Here is an 18,268-nt window from a genome sequence, read left to right as displayed (position 1 = left end):
GATTATCACTATCAAGTTAGCTAACATATCTATCACCTCACATAGTAATTCCCCTTTTTTTGTGGGGAGAACATTTAATATCTACTATCAGCAGTTTTCAAGTGTACGATATAGTACTATTAACAATAGGTACCACGCTTTTTATTAGATCTCTAGAGCTTAACATCTTATAACTGACATTTCCCTGTTCCCCCTTCCCCCCAGCACCTAGCAACCACCATTCTACTCATGAGTTCTGTTTTAGTCCCCACCTAGAAGTGAGATCATACAGAATTTATCTTTCTGTATCTGGTTTATTTTTTAATTTGTTCAGGGTTGGGTACCAGCACAGCTAAAGAAGCGAAGGAATATTTTGCTGACATGGAAAGGCACCGCATCTTGTTTAGATATGCTGGTCCTGAAGATGATGCTGCCATTACGTTGGTAATAAAGCTGATTTTTAAAAATCTGTCCTAATATTCATCCCCCTATCTTTTATACCTTTCTTTCCAGTCTGGCTTTTCTGTAGTAAAGCTCTTGAATTTTAATGTCCAAACTAGTTAATTTCAGTAGTTCCCTCTTCAACAACCTCCTGAGTATGCCCTGTTTTCATAGTCCTTTAATTTAAAGACCTCTGTTTAAATGTATTTTTAATAAAAACATATTGGAAGAAACAAATTTCCCAGAAATTAATTAGTTATTTGCCTCTGTAAATTTTAATTTTATAGTAAAATTTATTTTATTTTTAATATATAAAATCATTTCCTGGACTCTTTCAGGCATTCAGTAAAAAGAAGATTGATGACAGAAAAGAATGGTTAACAAATTTTATGGAAGATCGGAGACAGCGTAGGTTACATGGATTACCAGAGGTTAGTCATAGAGAGTGGTGATCTGGGGGAAGAAAGAGACTAAAACTAATACACTGATAATGATAATATTGCTATGTAACTTTTCTCTTAGCAATTTTTATATGGTACAGCAACAAAGCATTTGACATACAATGATTTCATCAACAAGGAACTGATTCTCTTCTCAAACTCAGATAATGAAAGATCTATACCTTCTCTTGTTGATGGTAAGTAGCTGTCATTTTAAAAATCTTTCTCATTTTTGTATATTATTAAGTATATTTTAAACTCATGTACTTTAAGTGATCCCTGTAATAGATTAAAAAATCCTGAAGTTGCTTTAGAGATACTTTGGTAGGGCTGAAATCTTTTATATTTCTAAATTGGAATCTTTTAAAACCCTTTTTGAGTTTTTCAGGAAAATTAACTTTAATGCAGATTTTAAAAGCATTTGCCCCAAGTTGATTGCAGACTTCCTAAAGTAAATAGTAAAATGGGATTTTGATAAGTTCTAAACTATTTATCAAAGACTAAATTTTAAAAACAACTTTATATTTAACTTATTTTACTTGAAAAAAAATTTTAGAGTCTGCTAGCTAGTAATTAGAGCAGATATTTGTTTTCTATCTAGCACTTCTTAACTTAATTTTCATTTTAAAACTTCCAGCTAGTTGATCTTTGTGTTCCTTGGTTTTTCAGCTAATAGCAGATGATTCTACTTGTCCATCAAGTTCTAGCTTTAAGTTACATCCCTTTTCAGTTTCATTCTAAATTGGTCTCAGATGTCTAAACTACTATGCCAATAATTGTGTGCTTGTTATTTTATTTGTGTTAATTTTGCCTCCTCGATTAGATTATAAAGTTCTCAAGGAAAGGGGCCTTGTTTATCATCCTCTTGTTTCTGCTATGCTATATGGGCCCACGATGATGATGACGATAGCTAGCATACACTGAAAAGTTCATTACCATGTTCATTGGTCTAGAGCAAGAAGAATGATAAGGACGCAGAATGCTTTGCTTGAATTATCTCATGTTATCCTTATGATCACCCTGTTAGGAAGGTAATTATTTCTTAGAATAATAAGGACACTGAGACTTACTGGGTTAGTGATTTGTGCAAAGGCACATGTTAAATGGCCTAGTTGAGAACAGTATCCAGATTAGTCAGATTCTAAATGCTGCATTCTTAACTACCACAATACATCTTTATTTATAAGGGTTATCCCTGATTTGTGATGCTCTGATAATAGTTTCAGACTCATTGATGGTTTGCTGCTACTTTAGTCATAACTGTCACTTTGGACATGTGAATGTTTGGAATCTCCTATGACAAGAGTTTGCTGCCACTGAACACTTAACTTTAAGACCAGAAGGTGGTCTTGCGATTGGTACTTCACTTTTGGAGTAGAGTGAAATGATATGAAAACATGTTAGTTTGTACTCACTTTGTTACAGAATCTCAATTATTTTTAATCAGTTATTTTTCAAAAACTAAATACATCTTTCCTTTTCTTCCTTGAGTATATAGAACATTTTTGTCAATAAGAAACATTACAACTATTTTTAAGTAATATTTTTAAAAGAAGATTGTTCTTTTTAAAAATAGGCTTTAAACCCGGCCAACGAAAAGTTTTATTTACCTGTTTCAAACGGAATGATAAACGTGAGGTAAAAGTTGCCCAGTTGGCTGGATCTGTTGCTGAGATGTCTGCTTATCATCATGGAGAGGTAAGCATTAAGTTTGGAATCAGTTGAGAACTATACTTACAAGCATGAGGAATGATAATTAAGCATAATAAAGTATTTTTATAAGGTCTTTGAAAATATAAAAGAACTGAGGGTTTGGATTTTAATGAAAATTAGGGCATACATATAGAAAGTTAAAAATTAGAATATTAATGTTATATTCTGTTTCTCTTATATAGCAAGCATTAATGATGACTATTGTGAATTTGGCTCAGAACTTTGTGGGAAGTAACAACATTAACTTGCTTCAGCCTATTGGTCAGTTTGGAACTCGGCTTCATGGTGGCAAAGATGCTGCAAGCCCTCGCTACATTTTCACCATGTTAAGGTGACAGTTGCTGATTTAATAATATAAAGTTCTATTTGGAGTTTATTGGCACTAATGAAATGTTTAATAGAATTGTAATTAGGGAGAAGTATTGTGGATTCTGTCGAGGGTGAATGTTGTAAATTATTTGATAGTAAATAGAACAAACTTTGTTGATCTACATTTTTATGTTGTGAATTATTTGATAGTAAATAGAACAAACTTTGTTGATCTACATTTTTATAAATTATTGGTGAAACCAGTCCTAATGAATGTAAGGATTTTTTATAACCCAGTTTTACTTTTTAGGCTGAAGATGTGTTTTGTGATTTAGTCAGAGTAAGAGGAAATTCTTAAAAAGTTATTTATCAATACTAAGAATTTAGGTAGATAAGTATGGAAGTAAAATTGGGTTATTTTATTCTGGCTTTGTGCCTGAGAAAACTATATTTGGTAGTAAGGATAGGCAAGATGTTCCCCATTTCCCTCTCCTTTGTCCCCTCCACCCAGTTCTGCCCCTGGCCCTCCACCTTCACCGCATTGTCTGTGTCCATGGGCTGTGCATGTATGCATATAGGTTCTTGGGCTAATCTCTTCCAGTTCCCCTCACCCCCCTTCCCTCTGAGATCTGTCAATCTGTTCCATGTATTTATGCCTCTGGCTTTATTTTGTTTGTCAGTTCATTAGATTACATCTGTGAGTGAGTTCATATGGTATTTGTTTTTCTCTGGCTGGCTATTTCACCTAGCATAATGTTCTCCAGGTCCATCCTTTTAAAAAGACTTTTTGAAATATAGTTTTTAAGTATGTATAAAATTTTATTTCTGAAAACCATGACATATCTCCATATCTTTCTTTTCCTTTTCATTAGCCCTTTAGCAAGACGGCTTTTTCCTGCTGTGGATGACAACCTGCTTAAATTCCTTTATGATGATAATCAACGGGTGGAGCCTGAGTGGTATATTCCCATAATTCCCATGGTTTTAATAAATGGTGCTGAGGGCATTGGTACTGGATGGGCTTGTAAACTACCCAACTATGATGCTAGGGAAATTGTGAACAATGTCAGACGAATGCTGGATGGCTTGGATCCTCATCCCATGGTAATTATTTATAATTTATTGCTTATATAGTTTATTTAAGAAATAATAATGTATAAACTACAAAGTCCAGTCATTTTAGAAAAGTAATGGAAACATTTGTATTATAGACAGTAACCACTTTATTAGTCTGTAATTTGATATGTACTTTTAATAAAAGATATAAACTTTGGAAAAAGCCTGAAGATAAGGTTAATGGGTAGATAATACTGAAATTTAAAAGTACTTCATATTTCAGGCTTTCATATACATAAAGTATATAGAGAATAATATTTTTATGACAAAATTATTTAACTTTAGGATTTGATCTGAAACTACTGAATTATATTAGCATTGTAAGGATGCTTAAAAACCCATTGTATATATTTTAATGTATCCCCATATTTTTTATTTTTGCCCTTACATCATTAACTGTGTTTTGGGTTCTTCTCCCAAACTCTCTCCAAGAAAAACCTCTCAAAAAAGTGTCCATTCCTCTTCCACATGATTCAAAATCATCTGGAAATATTCTTTTTATCATGATAAACTTAAATAAAGGTCTACTTTTATTACAGAAATGGTCATGTTCATTGTAGAAGATATAAATAAGCAAAGAGGAAAATATGCTTCTTAAATCCACCATGTAGAGACAAATTTAATATTTTAATGTATTTCTCTCCAAGTTATTTTCATTTCTGTATTTTAAAAGAAAACAAAAATTATATATATGATTTAAAATCTGTTTTCCTCTTAAATACTTTACCTTAAAATATTTGTGACAGAAGCATCAAACTACTTTGTAATTATAGTGTTTATTTTAATTCTTTCAGATATATTTAAAAGTATTTAAGTCCATGTATTTGATCAATGCATGCTTCTTGTGTGCCTGATCGATCGATCGATCAATCTATCTATCGCTCTATCTGTCTTTGAGACACTGTGCTAAGTGGTGAGGTAAAAAACTGTGATCTCTGTCTTCAATAAGATAATGTCTTATTAAGATAAGACATTGGAATTGAAGTTTACAGGGACAAATGATAGTCACTCAGTGTGCCAGAAGAAATGTCCTATGTTGTATGCTTAACTTCTTTTGATATAATAAGTAAGAAATTTAGAAGAGGGAGAGAGCACTTGTAATTAGGCCAAGAAAAATGAGTAAGATTTATATCAATGAATGGGGTGTGGGTAGCTGAATATGTGTCAGGGCTGATGGATGGAGTGAGTGAAAGTGAGAATATTCAAAATATTCAAGCAAAATGTGGAAGAAGGGTAGTGGCCTGGTAGGCAAAACAGGTAGAATGTTAGGTTGGGTAAAGATTGGAAGGCTTTCAAATTATCATCCAATCAGTTTGAATTGAAAGCATTACTAATCTAGGAGAGAAGGAGGTATGGAGGCAATAGGCTGGGGAAAAAAAGTAATATTCTAGGGAGACTAGAAAAAATGATGCTAAGGTTTTGAGATAGGGGGCTATTTAGATTACATTAACAGAAGCTGTGAATTCAGAATTGAGTGATTATTTGGAGAGGGACTATTGAGGGTAAGGAAATGAGTTTCAGTCATGTTCATCTATCAGTAGCAGAGCCTTAAGTTATTTTTATTTTTATCTGCAGCTTCCAAACTACAAAAACTTTAAAGGAACAATCCAAGAACTTGGTCAGAACCAATATGCAGTCAGTGGTGAAATATTTGTGGTGGATAGAAACACAGTAGAGATTACAGAACTTCCAGTTAGGACTTGGACACAGGTTAGTATAAGTATGTGAGTCATCTGTGAAGAGGGATTGCATTAAACAGTTCTTTCTGATTAGAATATGATTCCATCTTTGTTTTCCCTAAGTCTGTATGTATAGTGTTTAAAAACTCCCATTTTTGACCCATTCCGTTGAATTTGTGCTTTGAATATTCAATTAGTAATTTAAAAGTTTTTTAACTTACCTAAATGTAGGATAAACTTAAGCTAGCTTTTAAAGTTATTACTATCTTTGTTTATCTTGGAATGAGTAGAGTAATGTGTAAGAAATAGTTTTTAGCCCTTGTAAATATGGCCAATAAATTCGTGTCAGTATCAGCTATTACAAATCTAAAGGGGTATGCAGGTCATCTCTTGTCAGTTCTAGTTGATGTTATCGTCTTTATATGTTCAGCCTTTCCCTTGCCCTTTGGAGTATGAGCAGATCAGAACCATTATTTTGTATGTGTTCTTTCTCTATTGAGATCCCCATCTGTTGTCTTCTCTAGTGACTGGGCAGGAGATGACAGTGATGGAGATTTCCTTTTTTTACCCTCCGCAGGAACCGAGAATTTTTAAAAAGTCGTATGACTTGGGTATGAGAATATGAGTGTGTGTCATGAAAAGCTTTACTTATTTTTAAATCTTTTATAGGTATACAAAGAACAGGTTTTAGAACCTATGCTAAATGGAACAGATAAAACACCAGCATTAATTTCTGATTATAAAGAATATCATACTGATACAACTGTGAAATTTGTGGTAAAAATGACCGAAGAGAAATTAGCACAAGCAGAAGCTGCTGGATTGCATAAAGTTTTTAAACTTCAAACTACTCTTACTTGTAATTCCATGGTAACTGTTTAGATTTACTATTAATTTATCCTTTCTTGCATGTCATAAGTTGGATTTTTGTAATTGGTTTCATGATGGGAGTGGCTATAGTAAGTCTGAATGCACCCTCCGCCCCCGTCCATTTGCTGTAGAATCTAGAGGTACTTTCATTTCTTTTCCTTTACCATTACCCATTACTCTTAACCCCAACTCTGCACTTGTGCATCTGGGCTTGAACACAAAGGATACATGCACTGACCAAAAGTTATGGAGGTGATTGTTGCAGAGTTTTCATGGGCTTTATGCCTGTCTCTATTAGCATTTTAACTATGGAGTACTTATCCCCTCATAACTCTAATCTGCTGAATTAAATTTGTATATTTGTGTTTATTTATAATTAGGGGAGGATGGTGGAAAGTTAATATGTACGATTACCCTTGTTCCATTCCCAGTTAGCTTTTAGATTTAAAGAAGAGTAAAAGAAAAAATCCAGCAATAGTAGAGCATCTGTAAAAAAAAGTGCCATAATATGTCGAGAAAAGCTGTTGGAAAAAGGAGAAAAAAGATGGAAAGTAAAACTTCCAAAAAAATTGAGGAAGTTTAGGTGAAATATAGCACAGTTATAAAAACAAAAAGAAAGGCAAATGAGTATATGGGAGAGAGAACTTTAAATTTAATGATTTTAAACTTAAAGATAGACTGTTCAATTTTAGTTTGAAAAAAAAATTTTAGGTGGTTTTCTAGCCACATTAAATAAGAGCCCTTTTTAAGGACCTATTTTTACCTTTCCAAATTATTTCTATTTTAAATATTTTCATGGTTTTGAGAGCTGAATTTATCAGTTTTCTGAAGTCACCAAAGGAATATTTATATTAATGTGCTTAATAGTTTTGGTTTTGTTTAATGGCTTTTAGGAATGGTGTGTGTTTATATACTTGTATTATTAATTTAAATACTGTAGCTGTCACTTAAGTGAAAAATATAAGTACAGACTTATATAATCTTCAAAAACTTTGTTTTGCTAGGTACTCTTTGATCATATGGGATGTCTGAAGAAGTATGAAACTGTGCAAGACATTTTGAAGGAATTCTTTGATTTACGGTTAAGCTATTATGGTTTACGTAAGGAGTGGCTTGTAGGGATGTTGGGAGCAGAATCTACAAAGCTTAACAATCAAGCTCGTTTCATTTTAGAGAAGATACAAGGGAAAATTGCTATAGGTAAGATGCAACTTTTAAAAATTTGAACATTAGTTAAAATGGAAAAAGTCTTTATTAAATAGAAGACATTTTTATCAGTAGAATATAAACAAATACAAATTGAATCTCTTTTCTTGATCCTAACTTTATTTTTCCCTCACATAGAGAATAGGTCAAAGAAAGATTTGATTCAAATGTTAGTCCAGAGAGGTTATGAATCTGACCCAGTGAAAGCGTGGAAAGAAGCACAAGAAAAGGTAATCATTTGCAGAACAAGACATTCAGAGAAGCTTTTAAAAGCAACTTCCAAAACAAACCAAAAACCCAACCCCTAAAATTTAAATTTAATACTGCTTAAGGTGCTGAGTTGTCTGTTTGGAGACTGAAGTCTTCTGTTTATCCACAGAACAGATACAGTACAGGAATTTGCAGTGCACACCCACCACAAAGCACTGTGCCAGTGTGACTCAACCAGGGCCTGGAGAAATGACTCCAGGTGTGAGAAGGTAGCTCAGTCTCCTTGGCCTTTTTTCTGAGCCTGCCATTAAAGGGTGTCAGTTATGGTGGTGGTTTTTGTGAGGTGCATGTATATATCTGGGAACTACACTGGTAGCACATAAATCATTTCACACTGGTCAATGGGCACAACATGGTATCCAGTCACCATTCACTTGATCTAGTTTCAGTTTATTCTGGGAGGAGTAGAGACAAAATGTTCAACATTATCGTACTTATTGAGCACCATTTATGTTCTGTCCTGTGCTTAGATCTTTGGCTGGAGATTTAAATCCTGGAACTTCAGATTAAAAGTCTGATGTTTTAATTAAATTGTCCATTTCAGATCATAAAGTACTAATATTAATTCTGTGAATTGAAACTTTGAGATTCCCCTCAAGAATTAGTTTCTTGCTGTCATTAATAATTAAGAGAAAATTTTTAAAAGACAGTACAGCATTGTGATTGAGAACACAAATGTATAAAAGGAAGAAAATTGAAAATGATTAACTTTTTATTCTTAATTAGAATATTGTATACATATGATACTGATAATGTTAGCATCTTTGAAATACAACTATGATTATGTGACATACCTTGAGCTGAATCTTTAAACTTCCCTACATTTATGAGTTCTCAACCATAATGTTTTTCAGATTTTTCATCAAACTACATTGAAATACTTTCATTTATACTACTATAACTTTTTTCTATTTTTAACAGACAGTAGAATGCTATATATTAGAGTGAGTAAAGTTAGAATGAACTATATATTTTGCAATTGTATATTAAGATAATAGACTTATTTCTTATTTGAGGAGAAAGGCGTAGGATGAGGTTGGGAGCATTTAGAATTGAGATGATCCAAGCACTTTGCTTTCCTTTTAATGTGTTTTATTGCATTCTTAAACCCAAAATTATAGTTTATAAACTACTTGCCCTTCTGTATCACTGTTGCTTTAAACTGTATCTTAAAAAAAATTAGTTAGGGAATAAATCTAGTGCTTAGTTTTAAAATATATGTGTTTAGAGTTTGAGAATGCCCTTCTGGTGAAAACAGACTTGATGGGTAAAACCTAGTGCTTGGTTTTAATAATTTCATCGTCACCATCAAAATGTCTTCCGCATATTGTTCATGGGCTCTTTTGGGGGGTTCAGGTAACAAAAGGAGCTACCCTTACAAGCATATCCTATTGTGCAGAGTTGGAGAAGAGATAGTTATATATAATTAGTATATTATAGTTTTTTCAAAAACATAGTAGAATTTGGCCATTGGAACTTGAAAAGTTTTTATTTCTGAAAGTATCCTTAGTGACCTTCATATTAATAATGATAACTACACATATTTTTAAAGTGCTCACTAACAAACAATACTCTGGGTATCATCAAAACCTAGGACAAATAGCTTTCTAAAGTATGGGTCTAAAATTTTATGACACTCGAATAATATTTTAATAGTACCATAACAGCCTAAACATTCCATAGCAACACACTCTTCCATGATGAATTTTTAAAAAACTGTAAAATTTTTTAAATTCTAAAAAATTTTATAAATTACCACAGGTTATCTAGATACATATTAATCATCTATCAGCTGAACTATAGCATTCCTTATTTGGCTACTGTTGCTTAATTGAATTTATAGGTTTGTTTATGTAATGAGGCATTTTGCTTTGCAATTTTTATCTTTATCCTTTTGCTTCTAAAGTATACTTACTTAAACTGGACTTTATATGTATACATTATTTTACTGAACATTTTAAATTAAATTGTAGAGTTTTTCTTTTTTGGTTACCAAAAGTGAACTTTTTGTTTTATGGAGTGTCATGGTTAACTCAGTCATTTAAAATTATCTGAGTGCCTTAAACAATTTAGATGCAATTAAATTAAGATGTAATGGCTGTTGTTATTTAAAAAATTTCAAGGTGATGTCACCTCCAATTTCTGCTAATTCATTGGATTTTGAAATTATATATTAGCATGAGGATTTCTCATTGCAATTCTTTCTATGAGAAAGACCTTATAAATCAAATTTTAGAGTAGCCCTTATAATTCATACTCTTACTCACCAGCTCTTAAATTCTTAAGTGAAGTTTCTTAGTCCTTACATGACTAGTCTTGCTTTAGAGAATTTTTATTAAGAATTCATCCTTACAGAGTGGCTATATCTTAGCATATTTAGTATAACTGTAAAAAATTTTTCATAAGTGATATTTATTTTGGGTTTCAAATTGTTCATTCACTAATATAAAAATCTGATAAAATGCAGTGATAAGACATTAGTTTCACTGTATTAATTTTAATATGTGGTATCTTCTCATTTTGTGACTTACAGTGCTTGGGCAGAGCAGTTAATTTTTTATCACATTCCTAGATAAATAGGGACTGAATATACCACTCCTTTTGAAGACTTTAATTATACATTTTTAGAAAATTTAAACTTTTTATAGGAAATATGTACTTTTAGGTAATTTTGCAGATAATCTAAAATAATGCCACCAAGTGAAAATGTAACATTAAGAGTATAGTATAGCATTAGTGGAATTTTTATATCAGTATTCAATAAAATTCAACAATGATTTGATGCTATATATGACTTTAATATAAAGTTTATTATTTTTTACAGGCAGCAGAAGAGGAAGAATCACAAAACCAGCATGATGATAGTTCCTCTGATTCAGGAACTCCTTCAGGCCCTGACTTTAATTATATTTTAAATATGTCTTTATGGTCTCTTACTAAGGAAAAAGTTGAAGAACTGATTAAACAGAGAGATTCAAAAGTATGAATTTTTGTGGGTTAAATAATTTGACACTATTTTAGTGTTGTCCATATCTTTTTTCTTTTTTCAAAAATAAGTATTTTGATTTACCACTTATACATTTTTAAATTATCAGATATTTAAATCATGCTACTTTTTTATCATAGGGGCGAGAGGTCAATGATCTTAAAAGAAAATCTCCTTCAGATCTTTGGAAAGAAGATTTAGCAGCATTTGTTGAAGAACTGGATGTAGGTTAAGTCGCTGTTAAGACATATTTAGAAAAGTAATGTTCATGAAACAAGAATGAAAATTCTTTTCAATTAAATGATCTCAGTCTCCTTTAACTCTGTGAGGTTAATGTGTGTATGAGCTGCATGATGACTGAGCTTCTGTGAAGTTAAAAAGAAGGTTGTGTATGGTATAGATGAATGTATAAAGCTATGGAGTTGAAAATTAGATTAAATTAAATACTAATACTTTCCATAAGTAAAAATTTCTTGACTTCAAATTAGCTTAATGATGATTCAATTTAATGTTCCCCCCCAAAAGCTATATATATATACATATATATATACACACATACACGAGAGAGATGTGTGTATATATATATGTGTGTGTGTATATATATATACATATATATATATATGATACAATGTAGATACTTTGATTTTTCAGAAAGTAGAATAGTCTCTTTAGGCTTATAACAGAAAATTTTAATATTTTTTGATATAGCTTATTTTTCTCCAGGTATAATTCTAATTTAAAAAAATGTAGAGAAAGATATAAAATGTAAACATTTTCTAAAATGGGTATTTGTTCTTTGTGCAGTTAACTCATAATTTTAGAATTAAATTAATGTTAGCACTATGAGCATCTGATTTTGATTAGCACAAGGTAATTACTATTTATTGTTACTCATATGATAATTATTTTTGTGTGTGCTCTTTTTATTTGTTTCATTAATTTATTGTCCACATGGTCTAGTTTTATTATCATAACTTAAGTCAGAGTGAGAAATATTATAAATGAGTGTGGTATATTAGTTGCCTTAGAAAAATTTCTGGCACATTTTAGACGAGATTGGGTGCATTCAGGGTGGTATGGCCATAGACAGACTTCTGGCATATTTTATTGGGTTTTCTTAATGATCTTTCAATTGTCAGAAATATAAGTATGCCTTGATTTATGCTTTGCTTTTATTGAAAATTAATTAGATTTTTAAAATTTGAGACCTTTTTATTCTGCTGACTTATACATTTAAAACTTATATTAAGTTTTAACCAATCACATATTCAAAGGGAAAGTATTGTTCCTGATTAATATTAATGATAATCTAATATTTCTTTAAATTTGATCACTGACCATTAACATGAGACATAGAAAACTTTTTGTGGTTATGCCAATAAATGTCCTTATTATTGAAAAGAAGGTATGATTGGAAACAATACCAGTGAATAATCTACTGTTTCGCTTTTAATTTGCCACCTTATTTTATTATTTGATAATTAGTAGATTCAAACAGCTTATTTATTCTGGATATGTATATTTTTTACATTAGAAAGATTTAGATTTAAATTTCATTAAACTATGCCATGTAAAGTCTAATGATACAATTAACTGAATCTTTATTGTATGTTGGCACTGCATTCTTTATTATCCTGAGAGTGACTCCTACCCTCCCCACAAATGAGAGAGGTTATTTAATATTAGCCTGTTAAATACATGAAGGTCCTGAAGCTTAGAGAGGTTAAGTAACTGGCTTAGAGAAAAAGTGTATCATGCTTAAGAGCAATTACTTACCCAGTTTCTTCATCCATAAAATGAGGATCACGTGATTTTTAATGCCTAGGGCATAGTAGGTTCTTTATGAATTATAGATGTTGTTTTGTGAGGATTTATAACTAATAAGTGGTAGTGCTAAGATTGAAATCTGGATGTCTGATTTCAAAGCTTATGTTATTTCTGTTAAAATGTCATGCTATAAGGAGTTCTTAAAACCTTTTCAGGAGATTAAGATGGCATGTTTAATACCTTTCAAAGCTTGCTAATTATTTGAAGGAATAATTTTGTAAATAAAGAATTTTAAACATCAATTATAATTATTTCCTCATTTTTAAATATTATTACATATAACCTTATTCAGTCTATATTGGCCCTTTTATTTATTTTTTTATTTATTATTTTTAAAATTTTTATTGTTATTCAATTACAGTTGTCTGCATTTTCTCCCTATCCCTCCACCCTACCCCAGCTGAACCCACCTCCCTCCCCCACCTCCACCCTCCCCCTTGATTTTGTCCATGTGTCCTTTATAGTAGTTCCTGTAAACCCCTCTCCCCACTGTCCCCTCCCCACTCCCCTCTGGCTATTGTTAGATTGTTCTTAACTTCAATGTCTCTGGTTAACTATATTGGCCCTTTTAATTTTCATGCTTTCTGACTTTGTTTGTGAACAGTTTTTTTTCGTGTTTTCTGATATGGCTAAAGCAGTAGTAAAGAATAACTTCATACTTGACAGAAGTACCTTTTTGTGTGATTTATTAGGATTCTGATGATACCACATCATCAGAAATCTTGATTCTATAACGCATGCATAGGACTAGAATAGGAAGAGGCCATTTAAGTCATTCAATTACTTTGCTCTTGTATTACAAATGAGAAGCTAGTTAGACAGCATTGGGACTACAGTGCAAGTCTTCTATTTAGAATTATTATTTGTCCAATTATTTTTGATTACTTGAAAGGAAAGCTTTATTCCTTACTAAGTGAATAAAATTAGTTTTAATTTCTTATAAATAGGGATTGTCTTTTCTAATGAACTGTTTGTGTACCTGTTCTTTCCCCACCTCCCTTGTATAATTATATTTCAGAAAGTGGAAGCGCAAGAACGAGAAGATATAATGGCTGGAATGGCTGGAAAAGCAATAAAAGGTAAAGTTGGCAAACCTAAGGTGAAGAAACTTCAATTGGAAGAGACAATGCCCTCACCTTATGGGAGGAGAATAGTTCCGGAAATTACTGCCATGAAGGCAGATGCCAGCAAAAAGTTGCTGAAGAAGAAAAAGGTATGATATATTTCTTGCTTTAGCTCATTGGCAGACTCTGCCTTCATAATGATGTGTGTATGTATTTTAATTTTACTGTGTGCTTAAATAATGCTACATTTTGTTTCTAATACAGTCATTTGTGATAGGAAGTCATTTGTACTATGAGAGCAGTTGATCCATAGAAGGAAAACGTTAGCCAAGGACCCACATGTAGAGCTACCTACTTGATTCCATTTTTGAAATGACAGAGAGAAATACTCTACTCAGTAGCATTTTAAATTAAAATCAGGAACAACAACAAAAAAATGTTCATCAACTTTAAAATATAAACTTTAGTACTATGTATGACCAATCAAGAAAGTCTTATAGCAGAAAGGGTCTGTCAGGCTGTTAAAATACGCTATCATATTTTACTGTTTATTTTTACTGTTATTTAAAAAATCATCAAGCATTCCTTTGTCATTGACATTGATCATGCTATTGAGGATTTAAAAGAATGAGACTCATCTGCCCTCCAGCAGGTGTGAGCAAGAGTTAGCCAGAAGGAGGAAACATTGAAAATGCTGTTCAGAGCTGAGGAAACAGGAAACATGATGTTCTAAGACTAATTTTTCTGGGCATGTTGATTTTAGAATGCAAGGGATATACAGGTTAGATATGTCTGACAGTCTGATTACAGCTTGGGGAGTGAGCCTAAAGAGCTGGAGTGAGAGCTTGGAGAGTTCTCTGCACAGAGCTAATAGTCAGAAGTTACAGGAGCATTGTGATATCAGAGAGATCATTCTCTTCTACTGTTCTGATAAACTGAGGCCTCACTACTTCCATCTTACCTTGCTCCCTACCACACACAGGTTCACTTAAACGTGCACTTGCTTTCTCCTTAGGAAAATGTTTTCTCTCCTCCTTAGTTGGTGTTTGTCAGGTTCAGTTCTCAGCACTGTTCTCTACACCTTACATAGTCAATAGTTCCCTTGAGCAATGTCATCCGTGCCCAGACCTTTTCCACTCACACAGTGACTCTTAAATCTATGTCCCTAAGGTTTTCAGGAGTGCCAGGCTATTACTGAACCCTAGCAGTAGGGTTCCTACCACTTGCCACCATCAGGTAAAAGCTCTGGAGGCAGAGTTTGGTGGAGAGGAAAGGAATCTTTTATTTAATTTTTAAAATATATGGGTAACAGCATTGGGGGTCGGGGAGGCCAGAGTATGACATCAAAAATAGCTATTCAAATATTTGTATTACAACTACTACATAGATTCAGGAACTGAAAATAGCACAAGAACAAAAATCTGTAACAAAAATCTGTTTACAGTGTTGAATTAAGTTTACCATAAGGAGCTCTCAGTTATGGCTATTATCACCAAGGTCATTGGACCAGACAAATATCCCTGTTCTCTGAAACACATGCTTCATGTTACAAAAAGTAAGATGATTACCACAAAGTCATTACTGAAGAAGGAACATAAACTTTGGTCCCATTTAGTTTTTCTCCCTCTATTAAACCACTGAAAATAACATTTTACTCTGATAGGCCTGCACTGGAAGTGGTGCCAGGCTACTATACTATTTGAGTGCCCAAATCCTCTCAAACTCAGCATTTCTGAAACTGGACTTATCAGCCTGATTTAAAAGCTACTCCTTCCACCTCTGTGCCTTACCTCAGTTAATGGCACTAAGACCCATCAGTAACATTGGCCAAAAACCTGGGAATTTCCAGTTTAATCAGTAACTAAATCATGTTGGCTGCCTATGAAGCAATTCCAAAATCCACCTCCTTATTTTGGTTCCCACTGACACTGTCTTAGGGGATTCTGTTTTCTCTGAGATAATTTAAAGTGGTCATCTAATCATGACTTCTGCTGTTCTTCACTTTATTCCTCTCAGTCTTGTCTCTTACTAGCAGAGCAATATTTCCAATAAGTGTGCCTATTATACAAATGCTTAAAAGCCTTTAGTGGCTCCCCACTGATTACACATCGATTTCTGTGTACACTGATTTCGCTCCTGCATGCCTTCCTGTGTTTCTGTATGACTAATCTTTCCTCTCACCTTGCTTTGAGTCCTAGCAGACTATCTGCACTTCGCTAAACAATGTGGCGATTCATGCCACTGTGTCTTTTGCCTTGGATGCTCGTTCTTCTGTCCTCCTCACCTGTCAAATGTAATTACTTTAAGACCCAATCAGAAAGGTCCCTTCATGAAGTCTTCCCTGACCCCGCCCTAGGCAGAGTTGCTCACTTCTCCCTATGGGTCACTGTTAGACCTCGCTCTATATTTGTTATTTGTATTATAATGACTTGTTCTCTCTTTCTCTCCTCTCTTTCTCTCTTGGCTTTGTTTTGTAATGCCTACAGTACATGACCTGTGTTGCTTATTTTCAGTTAATAATCTGAAGATTTTTTTCTAATATATAGAGACCAGAGCTATACCAAATTAGTTTGCAGCTACCTTTTGGTGTAGTTAGCTATTGGTCTGACTATCAGAAGTGGCCTTCTGGTCTGATAATCAGAAGTGGCCTTCTTATTTTTTATAGTTGCTTTTAAGTAGCTGTCATCTCCTGGTGTGTACCAGATTACAGTGGTAAGCAATACCATTTGCTACAAATACAATAAAATATGGTTGGATCAAAGTCATCTGTTAAGACCTCAATAGAAGTACATTTTATTATTTTTTACTCATCTAGCATGAAGAAGCAATCTATTGGCTGAAAAGCTAGCTCTAAAATACACGGTGTTAATTTAACTTTTATTATTATTCATGGCTTGATTTTCTTTTTAATGTGTAGGGTGATCTTGATACCACAGCAGTAAAAGTGGAATTTGATGAGGAATTCAGTGGAACACCAGTAGAAGGTACAGGAGAGGAAGCACTGATCCAGTCAGTGCCTATCAGTAAAGGTCCCAAGCCCAAAAGAGAGAAAAAGGAGCCTGGTGAGGATTTATTTGAAAGGTTTTTTCATGTGAAAATCTATATATTCAGGGTATTACTAGATTCTTTTGACTGTGTTTTTTTCGAATAGTTTAATATCTCCAACGTTCATGAACATTTGTTATTGTATAATGAACTTTATAACAGTTTTGTTTTTGCTAATGGCATTTGTATAAGTATTAGTACATATTTCATTGTTGTTCTTTTGGTTTTAGGTACCAGGGTGAGAAAAAGAAAAACACCTACATCATCTGGCAAACCTGGTGCAAAGAAAATGAAGAAACGGAATCCTTGGTCAGATGATGAGTCCAAGTCAGAAAGTGACTTGGAAGAGACAGAGCCTGTGGTTATTCCAAGAGATTCTTTACTGAGGAGAGCGGCTGGTATTGCGATACATTTTATATTTATTTTATATTATAGTTTGACTAAGTTAGTAGTACTTATATAAGTTAGTATTATTAGTATTACCAGTGTTACTAAAGTACAAAACCAGAAGTTACAATTCACAAAGAAAAAAATTGCTTTACAGAATGATCTTTTCTAACAAAGTTGGTCATAAAACAAATTTCCCTAAAATGAATAATGTTTTTTAAAAATTTTTATTAAATTTATTGGGGTGACATTAATTAACAAGATTATATAGGTTTCAAGTGTACATATCTATGATATTTGATCTCTATATTGTGTTGTGTGCTCACTATTCAAAGTCAAATCATTTTCTTATTGATGTTTATTACAAAGGTTGGTTTATATTTCCTCCATAGTTTGAAGATTTTGGGCAAAATATGTATTTTGGTAGTATACCAAGAGTGACAGGTCAATAGAAGTACTTCATAGTTTTTTGTCTAGTTTTCTACCCCTTATATCTGAAATCCCCCTACTTTAGAGGTGTGATTCCATGCACATAGCATTATTTAGATAACTACAGTCGTAGAGGTAGCCTCCCATTTTGTTATTGTATATTACTATTGATCATGCAATTTGATCCTGTCTGAATTTTCATTAACTTGAAGTCTTCAAATAATTAAAAACTGTTCAGTGTCCTATTTTATAGGCTTCTCAATGTTAAGTCCTGATTTACTTACTATGAATGATATGTCATTATGTTTGTTTTACCTCTGGGAGATACTTTTCAAATTATGTGTCAGGCCTTAAGTTCTTTGGTTCTCTATCACAGAGTGATTGAATTTCTTTTTATAATGTGCATCGGTAGTACAATATATGTGAATCTTTAACATACCATATCTTTTGGACTATAAGACACACGTTCCCCCCTAAATTTTGGAGGAAAATGGGGGTGCATCTTAT

At 32.8% G+C, this 18,268-nt stretch overlaps 1 protein-coding gene across 2 annotated transcripts in view; it reads left to right on the top strand.

Annotated features, from left to right (window-relative positions):
- The window catches only part of TOP2B (DNA topoisomerase II beta), a 65,967-nt gene that overhangs the window by 37,188 nt on the left and 10,511 nt on the right, over positions 1-18,268 (top strand). For both annotated transcript variants that reach the window (XM_053930254.2, XM_053930253.2), the window contains exons 16-30: positions 314-423; positions 759-851; positions 943-1,057; positions 2,437-2,558; positions 2,756-2,904; positions 3,755-3,986; positions 5,574-5,708; positions 6,347-6,547; positions 7,552-7,747; positions 7,892-7,983; positions 10,848-11,003; positions 11,150-11,233; positions 13,855-14,049; positions 16,818-16,962; positions 17,176-17,343. In XM_053930254.2, coding sequence (XP_053786229.1) covers positions 314-423; positions 759-851; positions 943-1,057; positions 2,437-2,558; positions 2,756-2,904; positions 3,755-3,986; positions 5,574-5,708; positions 6,347-6,547; positions 7,552-7,747; positions 7,892-7,983; positions 10,848-11,003; positions 11,150-11,233; positions 13,855-14,049; positions 16,818-16,962; positions 17,176-17,343 — 2,193 coding nt within the window. The remainder of the gene's footprint in view (positions 1-313; positions 424-758; positions 852-942; positions 1,058-2,436; positions 2,559-2,755; positions 2,905-3,754; positions 3,987-5,573; positions 5,709-6,346; positions 6,548-7,551; positions 7,748-7,891; positions 7,984-10,847; positions 11,004-11,149; positions 11,234-13,854; positions 14,050-16,817; positions 16,963-17,175; positions 17,344-18,268) is intronic.

Source organism: Desmodus rotundus, chromosome 8, assembly GCF_022682495.2.
Source record: "Desmodus rotundus isolate HL8 chromosome 8, HLdesRot8A.1, whole genome shotgun sequence".
Lineage (NCBI taxonomy): Eukaryota > Metazoa > Chordata > Mammalia > Chiroptera > Phyllostomidae > Desmodus > Desmodus rotundus.
This window is presented reverse-complemented; position numbering and strand designations above follow the sequence as displayed.